The sequence below is a fragment of the Chiloscyllium punctatum genome, chromosome 44 (assembly GCF_047496795.1).
Source record: "Chiloscyllium punctatum isolate Juve2018m chromosome 44, sChiPun1.3, whole genome shotgun sequence".
In the NCBI taxonomy this organism is placed as follows: Eukaryota; Metazoa; Chordata; class Chondrichthyes; order Orectolobiformes; family Hemiscylliidae; genus Chiloscyllium; species Chiloscyllium punctatum.
This window is the reverse complement of record NC_092782.1, coordinates 13,776,052-13,798,802: the sequence shown is the minus strand read 5'-3', so window position 1 is coordinate 13,798,802 and position 22,751 is coordinate 13,776,052. Positions and strand designations below refer to the sequence as shown.

General features: G+C 41.4%; 1 protein-coding gene across 4 annotated transcripts in view; it reads right to left on the bottom strand.

Annotated features, from left to right (window-relative positions):
- Positions 1–297: 297 nt before the first annotated feature.
- Positions 298–22,751, bottom strand: part of etnk1 (ethanolamine kinase 1) — a 55,004-nt gene continuing 32,550 nt past the window's right edge. For all 4 annotated transcript variants that reach the window (XM_072562286.1, XM_072562287.1, XM_072562288.1 and 1 more), the window contains one exon: positions 298–2,039. Coding sequence is in view for 1 of the 4 variants with exons in the window: in XM_072562287.1 (XP_072418388.1) it covers positions 1,967–2,039 (73 nt within the window). In the remaining 3 variants the exon portion in view is untranslated. The remainder of the gene's footprint in view (positions 2,040–22,751) is intronic.

Here is a 22,751-nt window from a genome sequence, read left to right as displayed (position 1 = left end):
TATTTGGCTTTGCTTCAGCAATCTAAGTTTATCAAAACTGCTACAAATCACCATATAACAGAGATACAAGTGACAGTCTTTTAAAATACATGAATTAATTTAACATTCTGCTTACCATTTAATTCTCAGTATAGGTTTGGCTGGGTGCATCGATTGTGCAGCTTAATGTCTAATAGTTCATTATCCATACAAATAACTTAAAACTCTTTACCAAATTTAGGAGAGTTTTTTTGGCTAAAGTGCAAACAATGAGCAACTGTTCTGGTCAAATCAAGAAGTCCCCTTTTCCAAGGATGGTAAAGTTAAATAATTTATTCAGCATTACTTCACAATCAAGAGTTATACAATTGAATATATACTTGAAAGAAAAGATTTTAATGGAAAGAAATTACAAAGTTTTTCAAGGTGATGTAACCAAGCTTAATTAACAACTTAACCCCAATACCCTGTACCATTTACAAAAAGTTCTGTCTGCTCTAAATAAAATGAAGAGATTTGTACAAGAACTGCTGCAATTTTTTTTTTACAAGGTATCTGTAAATACAATTCTTACATTTAAAGGAACAGAAGATAGTTTTTATGACATACTATGTTGCTTTATAACCAGCAATTCTTCAGAGCCAAGGTATTGTCTTTATCTACTGCTGTATGGGGATTTAAGGTTAGCATTTTTATTTTGCAGCAGAAATTACAGGAAAGTGGTTGGAATGTGCTGTTGTTGTTATCCTGAAACTAACAGCAATTAAAGTTTGCACATTCAAAGTTAAACACCGATATCCAGAAGCTGCTAATTAGTGACTGTACCTACCCTCATATGGTGTTGAAGCCCCCCAAAATATGCAATTTATTGATTGTGTTGAGGCATCAGTCTCACTGAAAAAACTCTAAATAAATTGCAACTCTTTATTCCTATGAAGTGCAACTGAGTTTGAAGTTTTATAATTGTTGAACAGTCTAGATGCTTGAACCTACAGTTGTCAATGGCAGGGTGAAAGAAATGGTGGATGCAGAAGAGGCCAAATTTGCAGAAAAACAATCCTCAACATTTTAACGTTGAAGTGTTTCGGAACCAGGGATCAACTGAGATTGACAAAATAGGTGAAGCTGGGAAAAAAAATTTAAAAATAATATTGAATTGAAAAAGAACAAGGAGGGAAATGGGGACAGTAAATGGAATGTGTGTTTGTAATCTAATTAGTTTTGATTAAAGGTCACTGAGCTGAAATATCAGCATTTTCTCTCTCCACAGATGCTGCATGACCTGTTGAGTATTTGCAACATTTTTTATATAAATGCAAATACTCTTCAAAGATCCACATATTGCCTCACCAGCCACCAGAACATAAGAATCATCCACAAGTGACTAGCAACCACATGTGTAAATTAGACCACCATCCCAAAGATCAGGCTCTTGTGCAAACTAACATCGCAGAAGATTCAATTTTCCAATAACAGAAACACTGACAATATTATTTTGTGAAAACATTTTTCCTCAAAACTTTAGATCTCTCTATGCTTATGGTACTGGGTGGAAGGAAAAACTACACCCAGCCACGAACAGGGCTTTTGTGCAAGGCAAGGCTGGTGAAGATTAACATGTGAAGCAATTACATGCTCCAACAGATTACGATTTTGCCTCAGCACATTTATTAGCAGTGGAACTGTAGATGAAAAATATTGAATTTAACAAACGGTTAAATTTTTAGTTGCAGTGAAATGGTAGTTTCCACTAGAAATGTAAAGTACGGTTACCAAATTTGCTTTCTAGCATAATTAAGTGGCATAAATTTAGTGTCAAATTACTAAAAGCATTTCTTGAACCACAACTTTTGGATCAATGTTATGTAGTTTTAATACAATGACATGGTATTTTAGAAAGCATTAGAATTCCAGTACTGACTGTACTTTGCAACATACTCAATTCATTCAGCTCATTTTCTGTTCTTCAGTAACAGGAAAATTGCTGTCACTCAGGAAGTTTCAAGTTTGTAACTTCAGGCTTCATTTTGAAATATTGGCAGAATCGCACGGCTGCATACCTGGGGGAGAAAAGTGATTTTACAAGGATTAATTTTAAATTTACTGCATACACGTTTGTTCTACACTATTAAAATTGATCAAGGAAGGAGGAGCAGCTAGGGATTTGGAGCATATACTGTCTAAAAAGAGGTACAAAAATTGCTGAGCACCAACCAATTAGCCTGCCTTGGAAGAAAATGAATGAACTATAATCAAACAAAAAAAAAAGATTACTATTTAAATTGGCATTGACTGATCAGAAACAGTCTAAAGTGAATTGCTAAATGATACATCAGATTTGTGTAATGTGTGTTATGGACTAGGCCAGACCACTCAGAACATTCTAAAGCAGGTAGCCCAGACCATAACTTTGCGATTTGTTTCGGTAAGTGCACAGTGAAAATTATCTGGAGTGAGATAGCTAATTGACTACCAGGTTTTCAAATAAAAAAACAGACAAAAATGTATTCACAAGATTACACAATGAAACACAAAGAACAGAATAAAGAAGCCCTACAGAACTCACATCTATCCAAACTAGACTTTGTTATGCTGTTCAAATATAAATAACAGTCCCAATAAGCAAACCCTCTTGAAACACAGTAAAAAAAAAGGAACAGATGTTTATAGGTTGAAGTTGGAAGAGCAGAAGGAGAGAGAGTTTGTTTACACACAACTCTCTGTTTAACACCCAACTAGTTCTGGTCTGAACTAAACTGCTCAGCTAGAGAGCTGACCAATTCACTTTCATTATACAGGTCACTTCGGCCGAAAGTCTCATCTGTTTACATATAAACAAAAAGGTCTCGGAATACCCATTAATCTCTACACCAAACCAGTCTAATCAGCACAGAGAGCAGTTTAAAACCACTCTGAAATAAACCATGGACATAGTATCCTTGAGAAAAGGAACAGCTTTTAGAAACAAATAAACAAGCTTTGTGACATATGGCAGAACTCAATAGAACTTCACTGCCAGAGGGATGGAGTGTAAAAACAGGGAGGTTATGCTGTACTGTATAGAGTGCTGGTGAGGCCACACTTGGAGTACTGTGTACAGTTTTGGTCTCCTTACTTGAGAAAGGATGCACTGGTACTAGAGGGCAAAGGAGTTTCACTGGGACTATACTCATTGGAATTTAGAATTGGTGGGGGGGGGGGGGGGGGGGGGGGAAGTCTTATGGAAACGTAAGTATGAAGGGAATAGATATGATCGAAGCAGGGGGGTGGTTTCCACTGGTGGATGAAGCTAGAACTGGGGGGCCAGAGGAGGGCATAGCTTAGAAAAGGGAACAGATTTAGGACCAACTTGAGGAGGAACTTCTTCACCCAAAGGGTTGTGATTTTGTGGAATTCTCTTCTCAGTGAAGCAGCTGAGCTATCTTGGTGAATATCTTTAAGACAAAGATAGATTTTTGAACAGTAAAGGAATTAAGGGTTATGGTGAGCAGCCAAGTAAGTGGAACTGAATTCACCAAAAGATGCTTTTATTGAATGTCAGAGCAGGCTCGATGGGCCTTTTACGTTTTTATGGAAAAACAAATGCAATGTTGTGTACATCTCTGAAAAAAAGCATTTAAGTAATACAATTTGCAAATCTATTTCATTAAGGTACTATCTTCAAATAGTAGCTCAATTGTGATTAACAAAAACAATTAAAGGTAGCATTTGAGAAAAGAGACTTACAATGTTGCCAAAAAAACAAAGCAGCAGTAAGCCTGAGGATTGGGAAGATTTCAGAACTCAAGTGTGACCAGGAATTTGTTGTCAGCACAGACAATAAGAAATGAGGATGGCATTAAACTCATTCTGGACATAATGGGGAACCCAGGGTATAAAGAAAATAAAGAATTTAAGTAAATTATACTGGAGAAATTAATGGATCCAAGTGGCAATCTTCTGAAGCTGGCAACTTTTATTCCGGGGTTCTTAAGTAGTAGCTACAGAGACAGCGATTTTGGTTTTGGTCTGTCAGAATTTAGGATTTTAAAACCGTTACCAAGAATTTAGAAAATGGAAAACATAATATCACTATACAAGAAGGGGGAAAGAGAAAAAAGAAAACAGGAACTAAGCCAATTTGCCTCACCGCTCGCAGCAAAGTGGTAACAGGGCGATTAAGGAGAACCAATTTGGGTTCATTAAACTAAAATCATATTTGTCAAATTGGTTAGGACCTTTTCAGGATGTAATTAAAACACATAATAGATACTGTATAATGTATATGGATTTTGGAGCATTGCACAGGACAGGAAATGGGTTGAGTGGAAAGAACACAGCAAACAGCAAATTCATGAAAGATTCTCAGACAGCACCTTTCAAACCCAAGACTACTACTATCTCAAAGTCATGATTTCGATGAGCTGGTGTTAGATTGGGGTGGACAAAGTTAAAAATCACAACATCAGGTTATAGTCCAACAGGTTTATTTAGAATCACTAGCTTTCGAAGCGCTGCTTCTTCATTAGGTGATTGTGGAGCAGAAACATAAGACACATACTCTAACAACAGGATTGCAGTATCATGGAATGCAATACTAAACAAATTTGCCTTAAGTCTTTCATCTTATAGAATGACCATGTTAATTTTGGTTCTTTCATATGTAAATCCTAGAACTTTTTTTAAAACTTACATTCTCAAGATAGTTATTTTACAATAGGTGCCATCTCAGCTCAAATACATTAAATTCTGACAGTGTTTCAATGTTAGGTCAGACTGACTATTTCTAAAGTGGGAGTTACACAATCTTACATAGATTTATGCAGTTTTTGAGCGAAATAAAATGTAATTCTGCAAGCACAAATTCATCCCACAAAGTTATACATGCGCGTGCAGGGGAGACTGAGTGTGTGCATGGGGGTGTGTCTGTCTGAGCGTGAATGTAATGGCATATAAGTCTGTGAGGGGGTGCATGTGTGGGGGCTGTGTGTTTGAGCATGAGGGAGTGTTTCTGTAAGAGAGGATCTGCATAAGTGCGCGTGTGCCTGCATGTGTGAGAGAGCGGTGCGCACGCGCGTGAGGGTATATAGTGTAGCGGGGTCACTTGTAGTGTGACATGAACCCAAGGTCCAAGTTGAGGCCATCCCCGTGGATACTGAACTTGGTTATCAGCCTCTGCTCAGCACTTTGTGCTGTTGCCTGTCCTGAAGTCCACCTTGGAGGATGGTCACATGAAGGTCCAAGGCTGAATATCCCAAACCACTGAAATGTTCCCTGACTGAGGGAACACTCCTTCTTCCTAACCCTAACCCGAACATCCCCACGTGCATACACTCACTCGGTCTCCCCTGCACATGCATAAATAAGTTTGTGGGGGGAAATTGTACTTGCAAAATTACATTTTATTTTACTCAAACTTGCATATATCCATGTAAGATTCTGTAACTAGGAGAAAATGAGGACTGCAGATGCTGGAGATCACATTCGAGTGCGTGGTGATGGAAAAGCACAGCAGTTCAGGCAGAATCTGAGAAGCAGAAGAATCAAAGTTTCGGGCATAAACCCTTCAATTCGCACTTCAGAAATTGAATTAGTCTGACCTAACATTGAGACACAGTCAGACATGAACTTCACACCTTCAATGCATTATCTGAGCCGAGATGACACCTATTCTCAAGCTCCTTGAGAATGTAACTAAAAAACATTCTGGAATTTATATATGAAGGAACCAAAACTAACATGGTCATTCTAAAAGATGAAAGACTTAAGCTAACTTTCTTTAATATTACATTCCATGACACTCCAATCCTGTTGCTATAGAGTCTGTGTCTTATGATTCTGTTCCACAACCACCTAATGAAGCAGCAGCACTACGAAAGCTTGTGATTCCAAATAAACCTGTTGGATTATGTTAAAAATCACACACCACCAGATTATAGTCCAACAGGTTTAATTGGAAGCACTGGCTTTTGAAGTGCTGCTCCTTCATCAGATGGTTGTAACAAATGATGCAGTGCTTTGAAAGCTTCCACAGAAACCTGTTGGACTATAATCTGGTGTGATTTTTAACTTTGTACACCCCAGTCCAACACCGGCATTTCCAAATCATGACTGTTGGATAATAAACTTGTGTTGTGTGATTTTTAACTAACACCACCTAAAAGGACAGGGCAGCAGATACATGGGAATACCACCATCTGCAAGTTTTCCTCTAAGGTACTCACCATCCTGACTTGGAAATGTATTGGCTTTCCTTTAGTGTCACTGTTCCCAGTCAAAATCCAGAAACTCCCTTCCTAACAACGCTGAGTTTACCAACACCCAAAGGACTGCAGCAGTTCAAGGCAGCAGCTCATCACCACCTTCTCAGGGGCAACCAAGAGATGGGTAATAAATGTTGGCCAGGCCAACGATACCCATGTCCCACAAGTGAAGATAAGAATAATGAAAGAATGAAAATAGAATTCATAACGTGGAGGTGTGAAATTATCTACTTTAGTTTAAGAAAAACTCTGAACAAGGAAGCAAATGCTTGCATTCAGTGGAACTTGAATATGAATCACAAAGTTAACATGAAGGCAACAATCAGAAAGTCAAATGGTATGTTAAATTTGGTTACAAAGGATTGGAGTAAAAGAGTAGACAAATCTGATAATCACACAATGTATTACTTGGTTAAGTTTTATGAAGCTATGGTTTTGGTGACAGATAAAATGGCTCAATCCTGCTCATATTTCTCATTTCCTTAGATGATACAAAGTGCTAACTTGAATGGAAATATGAAGTCACGATAATTCTAGACAAAAAAAAAAGATAGGGGTCTTCACTATGTAACAGCTGAGCAAGTGCAATTCTGATTTTATCAAAACTAAACTCCCATTTACAGAGCTTGTGGATTTTAACTAATCAATATATTTGCTCAGAATTCAGAGGGAACATTTGACCTCATTTTAAACTATACGAATCCACAGTTTACACCAGGAACTGAAAGTTCAGCCTACATTTGCTGGTTCACCAACTTGCAAAATATCTCTAAGGTAATAAAATGTCCCAGCATGCATGACGATCAAAAGCTTGGTCAAACGGGAGGTTTTACCAATTGTCATAAACAATAGAAAAAAGGCACAGAGGCAAAGTAGTGTAGAGTGGAAATTCCAGTTCAGGGCCTAGGCAAGTTAGCATAATGGAAAAATTTAAGTCAAGGATGTTCAAAAGGGCAAAATTAAATTGAGTGTCATTTTTTTGTAGATTTGCAGTGACTGGATATGACAGAGGTAAGAGCTGGAAAGAGATGGCATAGCCTGGAAGGATTTGAAGACAAGGATGACAATTTGTAAAGCAAGATGCTGGCTAACTTTGAGCCAGTGTAGATCAGCAAGCACTGGGGTGATAGATGAACAGGACTTTGTACACGTTGGATAGGAAATGCAGACTGATGGATGACAAGTCTGCAGTGAGTAGAATGTGGGCTACCAGTCAGCAGTGCATTGGAATGATCAGATCTAGAAGTAGCAATGCCATGAATAAGAGTTTCAGAAAATTAAGGTAGGGGCAGAGCTGCAGAAACTAGAATTGGGTAATTTTAGTGATTACATGACCAGAAACTCACCTTCAGATCAAATACAGCACTAATGTTACAAACGACTGGTTTGTAGCAGACACTTATTTGAGAGATAACTTCAGTAACTAGCCAGGGAACAGGAGTTTGGAGTGGTGACCAAAAGCAACAGGTACATTATTCCCAACAGACTAGATGTCAGACAGTAACTCTTGTAATTTAGGGACAAAGGAGACGTAAACTCAGGTAGAAGTGAGATAGGGTTAAAAGAATATTTCCACACCTTCACAATAGTTAAGGAGCCATGAATACCCAGAACACAAGGATTATCCAATCAATTAACACATTCTCCCTCCTTTTCCAGGCAAATCTGTCCTGCTGTGCTCTAAAATAAATTATTTATTCCTTCCTGGTGCAAGGCATAATATTATCCGAGTGCCTCAAAAATAATAATCTTTAACTCAACAGGAACGATCAGTAGGATCACTGCACAACCCCGTTTCTCTTAATCAGGCATGGGCATGAGCATGGCACACACACATGCATGTGCGCGCACACACTATACTTTTCAATGGCACACACACATGCATGTGCGCGCACACACTATACTTTTCAATGGCACACACACATGCATGTGCGCACACACACTATGTACTTTTCAATGGCACACACACATGCATGTGCGCGCACACACTATGTACTTTTCAATGGCACACACACATGCATGTGCGCGCACACACTATGTACTTTTCAATGGCACACACATGCATGTGCGCACACACACTGTACTTTTCAATGGCACACACACATGCATGTGCGCGCACACACTATGTACTTTTCAATGGCACACACACGCATGTGCGCGCACACACTATGTACTTTTCAATGGCACACACACATGCATGTGCGCACACACACTATGTACTTTTCAATGGCACACACACATGCATGTGCGCACACACACTATGTACTTTTCAATGGCACACACACATGCATGTGCGCACACACACTATGTACTTTTCAATAATCATACAACTGCTTGAAGACTAAACATTTGCACTGCTGTAACACGACCTATGCTTGTTAAGTACAAAATGAAAAATTATCGGATGGCTACTTGGATTTTTCTTAAATATTCTTTTATGTCCTTTTACAAATATGAATATATTATAATTATTTATTATGCAATGCTAATCACAGTCCCAACGTTTTGACCAGGAAGCAGGACAAACCGTTAGGCTCTCGTATTTCTGTGTGTCAGTGCATCAGAGCAACCTGTAATGGTACAGGATATCTTATCTTGCATTGTGCAATTTTTCACCTGAGAGTTCCTATGAATAATATAAAGCTAACCTGGCACATTTATTTTTCCAGTTTAATAGGCAGTTTAAGGAAACATCACAAGTACATTTTCCTTCACACATCAGCCAATATCAAAGCATTAATTTCCAGTTTAAAAAGATTTTTTGCATATAGAAAGAGAAACCAAATAAAATATCAGTCCTTAACATAAGTTTTGAAAAAAGTTAAAAAGTACGTATGGCAATTCAAACAAGGTTAAGGCATGACTTTGTCGGCTGAATGGTAATGCAACCAAATTAATGTTGACTTTTGTAGTTGTATGAAATATGTTTCTCAATTTTAATGGGTGGCAAAAATATACTGAGCAAATACTGCACACAAAAATGAGAGAAACATTTCATTATTTTTTGGACGACAGGCAAATCACTCAAACCATCAAGGAAGGAACCATGAAGGAACCATCAAAACAAAATTCAGTATTTTGTTTTAAAAATCACCACAATGGGTGTTTGGTTTAGTCAACATTAAGGGTGACTACAACAAATTACAGAAGGGCATTACATCAGTGAAGAGGGAGAAAATTTGCATTTCAAGTGACCCTTCCACAAAATGGTCTGTTCTGAAGAAACTTTCCTGCAGAAATCACTGGATTTGAAAGGTGAACTCTGTCTCTTTCTCTTCACAGATGCTGATGAACATGCTGAGCTTCTTTAGCAATGTGTACTGATGGTTCAGAACTCCTGCACGAACAGGATTATTTTCGTGTTGAATTCTCAAGCTTGCTCTATTCAAGGGATAGAATTCCTACGCGACGAAGGGGTTCAGTTACCTCAGCTAGCTGGTTCGTGATGCTAACATTGTTGGCTCAATTTCTATCATGTCTGAAGTTCCCATGAAGGTCCCAGCTTCTCAAACTCACCCCTCACCGGAGGTGTGTGACCCACCAGTTGTCTCTCCCTCCCTCTCTGACCAGACAGCAGCTCTTGGGTCCTCCTAAGACCATAAGACATAGGAGTGGAAGTAAGGCCATTCGGCCCATCGAGTCCACTCCGCCATTCAATCATGGCTGATGGGCATTTCAACTCCACTTACCCGCATTCTCCCCGTAGCCCTTAATTCCTCGAGACAACAAGAATCTATCAATCTCTGCCTTGAAGACATTTAGCGTCCCGGCCTCCACTACACTCTGCGGCAATGAATTCCACAGGCCCACCACTCTCTGGCTGAAGAAATGTCTCCGCATTTCTGTTCGGAATTGACCCTCTAATTCTAAGGCTGTGTCCACGGGTTCTAGTCTCCTTACCTAATGGAAACAATTTCCTAGCGTCCACCCTTTCCAAGCCATGTATTATCTTGTACGTCTCTATTAAGTCTCAGCTTAATCTCCTAAACTCCAATGAATACAATCCCAGGATCCTCAGCCGTTCCTCATATGTTAGACCAACCATTCCAGGGATCATCCGTTTGAATCTCCGCTGGACATGTTCCAGTGCCAGTATGTCCTTCCTGAGGTGTGGGGACCAAAACTTGACACAGTACTCCAAATGGGGCCTAACCAGAGCTTTATAAAGTCTCAGTAGCACAACGGTGCTTTTATATTCCAACCCTCTTGAGATAAGTGACAACATTGCATTCGCTTTCTTAATCACGGACTCAACCTGCATGTTGACCTTTAGAGAATCCTTGGAACAAAATGGTCTGTTCTTCCAATCATCCAGGACTTTCCCTGACTCCAGTGACTCTTGAAAGATCTCAACCAATGCCTCCGCTATTTCTCAGCCACCTCTCTCAGAACTCTAGGATGTATCCCATTGGGGCCAGGAGATTTATCAATTTTAAGACTTTTTAGCTTTTCTAGCAATATCTCTTTTGTAATGGCAACCATACTCAACTCAGCCCCCTGACCCCCTTTAATTGTTGGGATATTACTCATGTCTTCCACTGTGAAAACTGACGCAAAATACTTATTAAGTTCTCCTGCTATTTACTTATCTCCCATCACTAGGCTTCCCGCATCAGTTTGAAGTGGCCCAATGTCTACTTTTGCCTGTCATTTGTTTCTTATGTATTGAAAGAAACTTTTACTATCATTTCTAATATTACTGGCTAGCCTACCTTCATATTTGATCCTCTCCTTTCTTATTACTCTCTTTGTTATCCTCTGTTTGTTTTTGTAGCCTTCCCAATCTTCTGATTTCCCACTGCTCTTGGCCACTCCTGGTCGATAGTAACTTTCCAACTTTCAAGGGACACCCCAGTGAGAGAGCTCTCCCATGGTTCACGTCAAAATCCTTGGGTTTCCTCCTTAACATCAATGTGAGACACCCAAGGACTGCAGCAGGAGAATACAGCTCACCTCCACCTTTCAGGCAACTATTAGAGGGCATGGTAATCACATGCAAGCCAAATTTGCAAGTAACGTTTATTACAAGGTCACAAAGGCTGTTTCTTTACCTCTGTTCAAACCAGTATAACGGAGAATCAAAGGATGGGTTGAAAATGACAGTGATAGCATTTTGTAAGTTGCTGTTTATTTGAGATTGCATCGAGTTATCAGTGTTTGAACACTTATTCAAGGGCTTGCAAGTAGCTGCCAGAGGAAGTAGTGAAGGCTGGTACAATTGAGACATTTAAAAGGTATCTGGATGGGTATATGAATAGGAAGGGTTGAGGGGGACATGGGCCAAATGCTGGAAAATGAAACTAAATTAGGTTCGGATAGCTGGTCAGCATGGACAAGTTGGATGAAAGGGTCTGTTTCCATGCTGTTCATTTCCATGACTCTAAATAGACTATTGCAAAGAGTTTCAGAAAGGGCTTGGTTTGTGTGTCTGTCTCATGCTTCCTCAGAATCTGCAAACGCAATGCCTCCAAATTTTCACAAGACATTAAGAAGTAGAGAGGAAAAAAAAAAAGAGGGTCAGTACTGAGGGAGTGCAACATTGTCAGATTGTCAGTAATGAAGGATTGCTGCACTGTCAGAGGATCAGTTCGGATGGGAGTGTTGCACTGTCGAAGGGTAAGTACTGAGGGAGTGCTGCACGTCGGTGCTGGGTCCACTATTTTTCATCATTTATATAAATGATTTGGATGTGAGCATAAGAGGTATAGATAGTAAGTTTGCTAATGACACCAAAATTGGAGGTGTAGTGGACAGCGAAGGTACCTCAGATTACAATGGGATCTTGATCAGATGGGCCAATGGGCTGAGAAGTGTCAGATAGAGAATAATTTAGATAAATGTAATGTGCTGGATTTTGGGAAAGCAAATCTTAACTGGACTTATACACTTAATGGTAAGATCCTCGGGAATGTTGCTGAACAAAGAGACCTTGGAGTGCAGGTTCATAGTTCCTTGAAAGTGGAGTCGCAGGTAGATAGGATAGTGAAGGCGGCATTTGGTATGCTTTCCTTTATTGGTCAGGGTATTGAGTACAGGAATTGGGAGGTCATGCTTGGCAGTACGGGACATTGGTTAGGCCACTGTTGGAATATTGCGTGCAATTCTGGTCTCCTTCCTAACGGAAAGATGTTGTGAAACTTGAAAGGGTTCAGAAAAGATTTACAAGGATGTTGCCAGGGTTGGAGGGTTTGACTGTTTTCCCTGAAGCGTCGGAGGCTGAGGGGTGACTTTATAGAGGTTTTTAAAATCATGAGCAGCATGGATAGTAGACAAAGTCTTTTCCCTGAATTGGGGGAGTCCAGAACTAGAAGGCACAAGTTTAGGGTGAGAGGGGAAATTCCAGGAACTCTTGGTTAATTCCAGGAATGGTAAGCGAGGTAGGCAACTAGTGCAGGAGTCTTTTGTGGATATATCCATTTCAATCAGGTATGCTGTTTTGGAAAATGTAGGGGGTGATGGATTCTCAGGGGAACGTAGCACAAACAGCCAAGTTTCTGGTATCGAGACTGGCTCTAATGCAATGAGGGGTACGCGGCTTCCAAGAGATCAATTGTGTTAGTGGATTCTGTAGTCAGAGATACAGACAGACGTTTCTGTGGCCAGCAGAGAAAAAGCAGAATGGTGTGTTGTTTCCCTGGTGCCAGGATCAAGGATGTCTCCGAGAGGGCGCATAATGTTCTCATGGGGTAGAGGGGCCAGCAGGAGGTCATTGTCCACATTGGAACCAACGACATTGGAAGGGAAAAGGTTGAGACTCTGAAGGGAGATTACAGAGAGTTAGGCAGAAATGTAAAAAGGAGGTCCTCAAGGGTAGTAATATCTGGATTACTCCCAGTGCTACGAGCTCGTGAGGGCAGGAGTAGGAGGATAGAGCAGATGAATGCATGGCTGAGGAGCTGGTGAATGGGAGAAGGATTCACATTTTTGGATCATTGGAATCTCGTTTGGGGTAAAAGTGACCTGTACAAAAAGGACGGCTTGCACCTAAATTGGAAGGGGACTAATATACTGGCAGGGAAATTTGTTGAACTGCTTGAGAGGATTTAAACTAGTAAGGTGGGCCGGGGGGGGGGGGTAGGTGTGGTACCCAGGGAGATAGTGAGGAAAGAGATCAATCTGAGACAGGTACAGCTGAGAACAGACGTGAGTCAAACAGTCAAGGCAGGCAGGGACAAGGTAGGACTAATAAATTAAATTGCATTTATTTCAATGCAAGGGGCCTAACAGGGAAGGCAGATGAACTCAGAACATGGGACTGGGATATCATAGCAATTACGAAAACATGGCTCAGGGATGGACAGGACTGGCAGCTGAATGTTCCAGGATACAAATGCTACAGGAAGGATAGAAAGGGAGGCAAAAGAGGAGGGAGGAGTGGCATTTTTGATAAGGGATAGCATTACAGCTGTGCTAAGGGAGGATATTCCTGGAAATACATCCAGGGAAGTTATTTGGGTGGAACTGAGAAATAAGAAAGGGATGATCACCTTATTGGGATTGTATTATAGACCCCCCAATAGTCAGAGGGAAATTGAGAAACAAACTTGTAAGGAGATCTCAGCTATCTAAGAATAATATGGTGGTTATGGTAGGGGATTTTAACTTTCCAAACATCGACTGGGACTGCCATAGTGTTAAAGGTTTAGATGGAGAGGAATTTCTGCAGTGTGTACAAGACAATTTCTGATTCAGTATGTGGATGTACCTACTAGAAAAGGTGCAAAACTTGACCTATTCTTGGGAAGTAAGGCAGGGGAAGGTGACTGAGATGTCAGTGGGGGAGCACTTTGGGACAAGCGACCATAATTGTTGTGGTTCGGTTTGCCGAGCTGGGAATTTGTGTTGCACACATTTCGTCCCCTGTCTAGGTGACATCCTCAGTGCTTGGGAGCCTCCTGTGAAGCGCTTCGGTGATGTTTCCTCCGGCATTTATAGCGATTTGTATCTGCCACTTCCGGTTGTCAGTTCCAGCTGTCCGCTGCAGTGGTCGGTATATTGGGTCCAGGTTGATGTGCTTATTGATTGAATCAGTGGATGAGTGCCATGCCTCTAGGACTGCCCTGGCTGTTCTCTGTTTGGCTTGTCCTATAATAGTTTTTGGCGAATACGTTGTATTAGGTGTTCTTCTTCCTCTTTTTGCAGTTCTGGTGTACTGCAGTGTGTTGTGGCCCTTCTGAACAGTGTCTTGATGCAACTTCTTTTGTGTGTGTTGGGGTGGTTGCTTTCGTAATTTAGGACTTGGTCTGTGTGTGTGGCTTTCCTGTATACCTTTGTGGTGAATTCTCCGTTCGGTGTTCTCTGTACCATCACGTCTAGGAATGGGAGTTGGTTGTCCTTTTTTTCCTCTCTAGTGAATCGGGTTCCTGTGAGTGTGGCGTTGATGATCCGGTGTGTGTTCTCTATTTCTGTGTTTTTAATTATTACAAAGGTGTCATCCACATATCTGACCCAGAGTTTGGGTTGAATTTGCAGTAAGACTGTTTGTTCTAACCTTTGCATTACCGCTTCTGCTATGAGTCCAGAGATGGCTGAGCCCATGGGTGTGCGTTTGATTTGTTCATATATTTGGTTGTTGAATGTGAAGTGTGTTGTGAGGCACAGGTCCAGTAGTTTGAGTATGCTGTCTTTGTTGATAGGTTCCCAGTCTTGTTGTCTGTTCTGTATGTCCAGCAGGTTGGCTATTGTTTCTCTGGCTAGGGTTTTGTCGATAGAGGTGAACAGTGCTGTTACATCGGATGAGACCAGAACTGCAAAAAGAGGAAGAAGAACACCTATACAACGTATTCGCCAAAAACAGATACCCCTGCAATTTCATCAACAGATGCCTAAGGGAAAGACAACAGAATGAGGACATGCCGCAACCCAAAGGACTAGCCACACTACCATACATCAAAAACATTTCTGAACGGAAAGCCAGACTACTGCGACCACTAGGACTCATAACAGCACACAAACCAATAGCCACTCTCAGACAACAACTCACCAGGACAAAGGACCCAATACCCAGCATGAGCAAAACCAACATAGTGTATAAAATCACATGCAAGGACTGCACAAAACACTACATAGGACAAACAGGAAGACAGCTAACGATCCGCATCCATGAACACCAACTCGCCACAAAACTGCATGACCAGCTATCCTTAGTAGCCACACACTCAGATGACAAGCAACATGGGTTCGACTGGGACAACACTACTATTATAGAACAAGCCAAACAGAGAACGGCCAGGGAATTCCTAGAGGCATGGCACTCATCCACTGATTCAATCAACAAGCACATCAACCTGGATCCAATATACCGGCCACTGCAGTGGACAGCTGGAACGGACAACTGGAAGCGGCAGATACAAATCACTATAAATGCCAAAGGAAACATCACAGAAGCGCTTCACAGGAGGCTCCCAAGCACTGAGGATGTCACCTAGACAGGGGACGAAACATCTGCAACACAAATTCCCAGCTCGGTGAACAGAACCACAACAATGAGCACCCGAGCTACAAATTTTCTCCCAAACTTTGAACACCATAATTCTATTCATTTTAAAATAGTGATGGAAAAGGACAGACCAGATCTAAAAGTTGAAGTCCAAAGGGACTTGGGAAATGGGAAGCCTTCAGAAATGAGATAGCAAGAATCCAGAGAAAATATATTCGTGTCAGAGTGAAAGGGAAGTCTGGTAGGTATAGGGAATGCTGGATGACTAAAGAAATTGAGGGTTTGGTTAAGAAAAAGGAGGAAGCATATGTCAGGTACAGACAGGATAGACCGAGTGAATCCTTAGAAGAGTATAAAGAAAGTAGGAGTATACTGAAGAGGGAAATCAGGAGGGCAGAACGGGGACATGAGATAGTTTTGGCAAATAGAATTAAGGAGAATCCAAAGGGGCTTTACAAATATATTAAGGACAAAAGGGTAACTAGGGAGAGAATAGGGCCCCTCAAAGATCAGCAAGGCGGCCTTTGTGTGGAGCCACAGAAAATGGGGGAGATACTAAAGGAATATTTTGCATCAGTATTTACTGTGGAAAGGGATATGGAAGATATAGACTGTAGGAAAATAGATGGTGACATCTTGCAAAATGCCCAGATTACAGAGGAAGTGCTGGATGTCTTGAAATGGGTAAAGGTGGATAAATCCCCAGGACCTGATCATGTGTACCCGAGAACTCTGTGGGAAGCTAGAGAAGTGATTGCTGGGCCTCTTTCTGAGATATTTGTATCATCGATAGTCACAGGTGAAGTGCCGGAAGACTGGAGGTTGGCAAACATGGTGCCACTGTTTAAGAAGGGTGGTAAGGACAAGCCAGGGAATTATAGACCAGTGAGCCTTACCTCGGTGGTGGACAAGTTGTTGGGACGGAATCCAGAGGGACAGGATGTACATGTATTTGGAAAGGCAAGGACTGATTAGGGATAGTCAACATGGCTTTGTGCGTGGGAAATCATGTCTCACAAACTTGATTGAGTTTTTTGATGAAGTAACAAAGAAGATTGATGAGGGCAGAGCAGCAGATGTGATCTATATGGACTTCAGTAAGGCATTCGACAAGGTTCCCCATGGGAGACTGATTAGCAAGGTTAGATCTCATGGATTACAGGGAGAACTAGCCATTTGGATATAGAACTGGCTCAAAGGTAGAAGAAAGGGGGTGGTGGTGGAGGGTTGTTTTTCAGACTGGAGGCCTGTGACCAGTGGAGTGCCACAAGGATCGGTGCTGGGCCCTCTACTTTTTGTCATTTAAATAAATGATTTGGACGCGAGCATAAGAGGTACAGTTGGTAAGTTTGCAGATGACACCAAAATTGGAGGGGTAGTGGACAGCGAAGAGGGTTATCTCAGATTACAACAGGATCTGGATCAGATGGGACAATGGGCTGAGAAGTGGCAGGTGGAGTTTAATTCATAGATCCTTGAAAGTGGAGTTGCAGGTAGATAGGATAGTGAAGGCTGCGTTTGGTATGCTTTCCTTTATTGGTCAGAGTATTGAGTACAGGAGTTGGGAGGTCATGTTGTGGCTGTACAGGACATTGGTTAGGCCCCTGTTGAAATATTGCGTGCAATTCCAGTCTCCTTTCTATCAGAAAGATGTTGTGAAACTTGGAAGGGTTCAGAAAAGATTTACAAGGATGTTGCCAGGGTTGGAGGATCTGAGCTACAGGGAGAGGCTGAACAGACTGGGGCTGTTTTCCCTGGAGCGTCGGAGACTGAGGGGTGACCTTATAGAGGTTTACAAAATTATGAGGGGCATGGATGGATAAATAGACAAAGTCTTTTCCCTGGGGTTGGGGAATCCAGAACTCGAGGACATAGGTTTAGGGGGAAGAGGGGACAGATATAAAAGAGACCTAAGGGGCAACTTTTTCCACACAGAGGGTGGTACGTGTATGGAATGAGCTGCCAAAGGACGTGGGGGAGGCTGGTACAATTGAAACATTTAAGAGGCATTTGGATGGGTATATGAATAGGAAGGGTTGGGAGGGATATGGGCCAGGTGCTGATAGGTGGGACTAGATTGGGTTGGGATACCTGGTCGGTATGGACGAGTTGGACCGAAGAATTTGTTTCCATGCTATACATCTCTATGACTCTATAATAAACTGGCACAATGGACAAAATTGAGAAGTGGCGCTCACCACAAATGTAATCTAGTACATTTTCACAGGAACGATGGGGGGGGGGGGGGGGCGTCATTTACTATTTGGAAGATGCAAGCCTAATTTGGGTAAAGAACAAAAGGATCTAGCAGCAATAACACAAATCACTAGCTTGTGCTATAGGGTAGCAAGGTTATTTTAAAAGAATGCAAACCAAGGACTAGCATAAAGGATACTGTATTAACGCATTGAATTTTGGCTAGACCAAACTGCACACAGTCTGGTTGGAGACAATAAGGATGTCAGAGGGATATGATGGTAGGTTTAAAAGAGAAAGAATGAGAGGGGGCTCACGTGGAGGATAAACACCAACATGGACTAGTTAGTTGAGAGTTTTTGGAAAGATCCGTAGCGCCAATTGTGGGTGAAGGCGTAGACTTGTTTGTTGAGCGAGGTTTGAGAAGATTTGTAGCTCAGGTTGAGGTTCTGGATGTAGGTTTGCTCGCTGAGCTGGAAGGTTAATTTCCAGACATTTTGTCACCCTACTAGATAACATCTTCAGCGGGCCTCAGGTGAAGCACTGCTGATAAGTCCTGCTTTCTATTTGTATGTTTGGGTTCCTTTGGGTTGATGAGGTCATCTCCTGTGGTGAAGTCACTTCCTGGTATTTTTCTCAGAGGGTGGTAGATGGGGTCTAACTTGATGTGTTTGTTGAGAGAGTTCAGGTTGGAATGCCATGCTTCTAGGAATTCTCGTGTGTGTCCTTCCTCATCTGTATGTAAGGATATTAGTGAGAGGGTCTTTTTTTAAAATTGCTGGTTGATGTTCATGTATCCTGGTGGCTAGTTTTCTGCCTGTTTGTCCAATGTAGTGTTTGTTACAGTGCTCGCATGGTATTTTGTAAATAACATTCGTTTTGCTTGTTGTTTGCATAGGGTCTTTCAAGTTCATTAGCTGCTGTTTTAGTGGGTTGGTGGGTTTGTGGGCTACCATGATGCCAAGGGGCCAGAGTAGTCTGGCAGTCATTTCCATCAATCAACATTAACCTGGCCAAGGAAACACTGACTACACTATTAGAAGAACCAAAAGACACGCACAGCAAACACCACTAAACTTCATCAACAAGGAAAGTATCATCAAGCTAGTGGACCTATGCCTTACCACACACTTCACCTTCAACCACCAAACCTAAAGACAAACCAATAGAACCAATCTGGGATCTCAGATATCAGAGAGTTCTTAGCAGAGCAATAATGCAGAGACTTGAACAAACAGCTCTACCAACCATCCAACCCAAACTTTGGGTCCGCTACATGGATGACACCTTTGTCAGCACTAAACGAACCAAATTAGAGGAAACCTTCAAGACCATTGATAATACCATTACTGGTATATCATTCATTACAGAGGAGGAAAACAACAACAAACTGCTATTCCTAGATGTCACAGTAGAGCGAACAACCAATGGGGAACTTCAAACCAGAGTCTATAGGAAAACAACACATACAGAACAAATATTGAACTACAGAAGCAATCATCCCAACATCCACAAACGGAGCTGCATCAGAATATTACTTCAGCGAGCGAACACACACTGTAGCACAGAGGAACTACACAGAGCAGAAGAAAATCACCTATACACTGTATTCAAAATGAATCGGTACCCAATAAACACAGTCCACCGATTTCTCAGCAACAAACCCGAACAAGCAGACAAAACACATCCAGAAACCCCAGCCACTCTCCCCTACATGAAAATCATCTCGAAAATGACTGCCAGACTGCTCAGACCCCTTGGCATCATGGTAGCCGACAAACCCACAAACACACCAACCCACTAAAACAGCAGCTAATGAACTTGAAAGACCCGATACAAACAACACGCAAAACTAATGTCATTTACAAAATACCGTGCAAGGACTGTAACAAACACTACATTGGACAAACAGGCAGAAAACTAGCCACCAGGATACATGAACACACGAGCCACAAAAAGACATGACCCTCTCTCACTAATATTCTTACATACGGGTGAGGGAGGACACCACTTCGCCTGGGACAACACATCCATCCTAGGACAAGCCCAACAAAGATACGCATGAGAATTCCTAGAAGCATGGCTTCCAACCGAAACTCTCTCAACAAACATATCAAGTCAGACCCCATCTACCACCCCCTGAAGAAAAGAACAGGAAGTGACTTGACCACAGGAAATGACATCACCAACCCAAAGATACCTAAACATATAAATAGAAAGCAGGACTCATCAGCAGTGCTTTGCCTGAGGTCCACTGAAGATGTTACCTCGTAGGATGATGAAACATCTGGAAATGAACCTTCCAGATCAGTGAGCAAACCTACATCCAGAACTCATTTGTTAAGCTGGTGTGTTTTTCTGCAGACATTTCATCATCTCACTTGGTGGCATCGTCTGTGCCCCTACTGTGAAGCGTTAGTGGTCTGCCCCACCTGGTAATTATATGCCTCTCTTTTTTGTTATTTCTGGTTCTGTATCTGAGGTGGTTTGTATATGGAGTCCAAGTTGATATGTTTGTTGATTGCATTCTGGTTGGAGTGCCTGGCTTAGAGGATGATGTCAAAGATAGTATCTACATACCGGATTCAGAGTTTGGGTTGGATGGTGGGGAGGGCTGTCCGTTCTAAACTGCAGCAACCTAGAACTCCAGAGGGCAGAACCAGAACACTTATTCAAGGGATTTAAAAGGAAAGGGTACCTCATGAGTACTACCCTCTGGTACTTATGCAACAAATCTGAAGAAGAAAACACTACATGACCAGACACAATAGTGACCATACCATACATCAAGGATGTATCAGAAATGACTACCTGACTACTCAGACCCCTAGGACTCAGAGGCTCACACATCAGTAAAAACCTTTCACCAGCTCCTCACAAAAGTTAAAGACCCAACACTCTCAACCAACAAAATAAACGTAATCTGCAAGATCCCCTGCAAGGACTGTGAAAAACACCACATAGGACAAACAGTAAGAAAACTGACCATCGAGTACACAAACATCAGCTCGCCAACACCAGACACAACCAGTATTTTCTCATTTCCACCCACACAGACAATGAAGGACACAAATTCAACTGGGACAATGTAACCATCCTAACATAGGCAAAACAGAGACACGTTAGAGAATTCCTGAATCGGACCCTATGTACAAACCACTCAAGTACAGAACCGAAAATAACAAAAAAAGAGAAAGACATAATTATCAGGTGGGACAGACCAACAACGCTTCACTAGAGGCACAGTGATGATGTCACATAGCCAGTGACAAAATGGCTGCATAAGAACACATCAGCTCAACGAACGAGTTTTTGACCTCATGGACTAGTTAGGCTTAATGGCCCAATTCCATATGGTTTATCCCAGGCTTCCAAAAACATTTCCTTCAGTGACCCCATTTTGAGGCTTGAATATTGTTGCAACCCCACAGTAAGGACTATTAGAGCAACAGAACAGCTATCGAGCTACTATAACTTGGCCAGAGCTTCAGGCCAGCCATTGCAACCTCTGAGCTCACAACTCCACTTGGGAAACCTTAGTTTATCCTTTATGATATTCAACTTACATAGGATTACAAAGCTTTATGTAGAAAATGGGGCAAAAGAATATGGTTAGCAAATGATCAAATGCAGAAAGAAGATGGTCTCACAATAATGTTGCTGTAATCCTCATTAAATTTAAAAGCCACAACACAAGGAATGGAGTCCTTTCCTTGATAATTAGTATTACATTGGAACTGGACAATAAACTAAGTTGAAAGTTTTTCAAAAGATAGTTGATTCATTGTTGCACATACAAAAGCCCACTGTAAAAATACTTTCTGAAAGATTGAAGTTCCAGGTAAAATATGCCCACAAAGCCAGAAATTTTAAAAAGCAGTTACTATGCGAGTAGGATGGGATGCTCTCGGAGGGTCGATGCAGACTTGATGGGCAAAATAACCTTTTTCTGCACTGTAGAAATTCTATGATCCCCTTCGCCTGCAACTCAGATTCAAACTCAACAACTGACAATGGTCATTACAATAACAACCACTCTTTGTTACTTCTGAAGTCTGAATATGCAGCCTCAAGCTAGAAATATCTCAATCATTTGCAAACAAATCACCACTTCAGCGATTAAAATTTCCAAGCACCTAATTAGTTGAATATTCCTTGTGAATAGGTTTGAAATTTTTCTCTCTCCTTTGCAGCCTCATATCCTCCACCCGAGCTACTCTGTTGCCTGCAATTTCCTCTCCACACACTCAATCTCTCTCTCTCTCCTTCCCTACACCCTTAGTCACACATGCTGCCTCTCTGTATATCTTTCTGGTTCCCTTGCCAACCCCTGCCCTCATGTGCATCCAGCAGACTTTTGACTACCTTTTCAAAGTGATCCCTGCCCACTGGCCTTGCTGCAATTGGTAAAAAAACAACTTGTTCCTGGCCTTTGATCGTCTGTTACTGGACCTCTGCTCCCTGCTCTGCTGCTACCTAGCTCAATACAAGCATTTATTTTCCCAGGTGGTCACTGCACTGATCACAGATTGTTTTTCTCCCATGTTTATTGCTGACATTTTTCCAAGTGGTTAGTCATTAATTTTCTGGGGCAACTTAGGGACTCTGGGGGTGGATTTACCTATGTAATTTGAACAAGGTTGTAATCGATTCAAATATTTGCTGATTGTGATTAGGGCTGAAATATCGACATTACAGTAGATTTTTCCCTAACATTCACACATGCTTAAAAGTAATTCAAGGCAGCAAGCTCGATATCACTATAATCTTCCCTGGAGAAAACATTCTTACTAGCAGGAACAATTTTAATGTAATGGATATAGATGGAAGTAAAAAAGTGAACAGGATAATCAAGTATATAAACGTATTAAATAAAATGCCAAAGTATCAGAAGA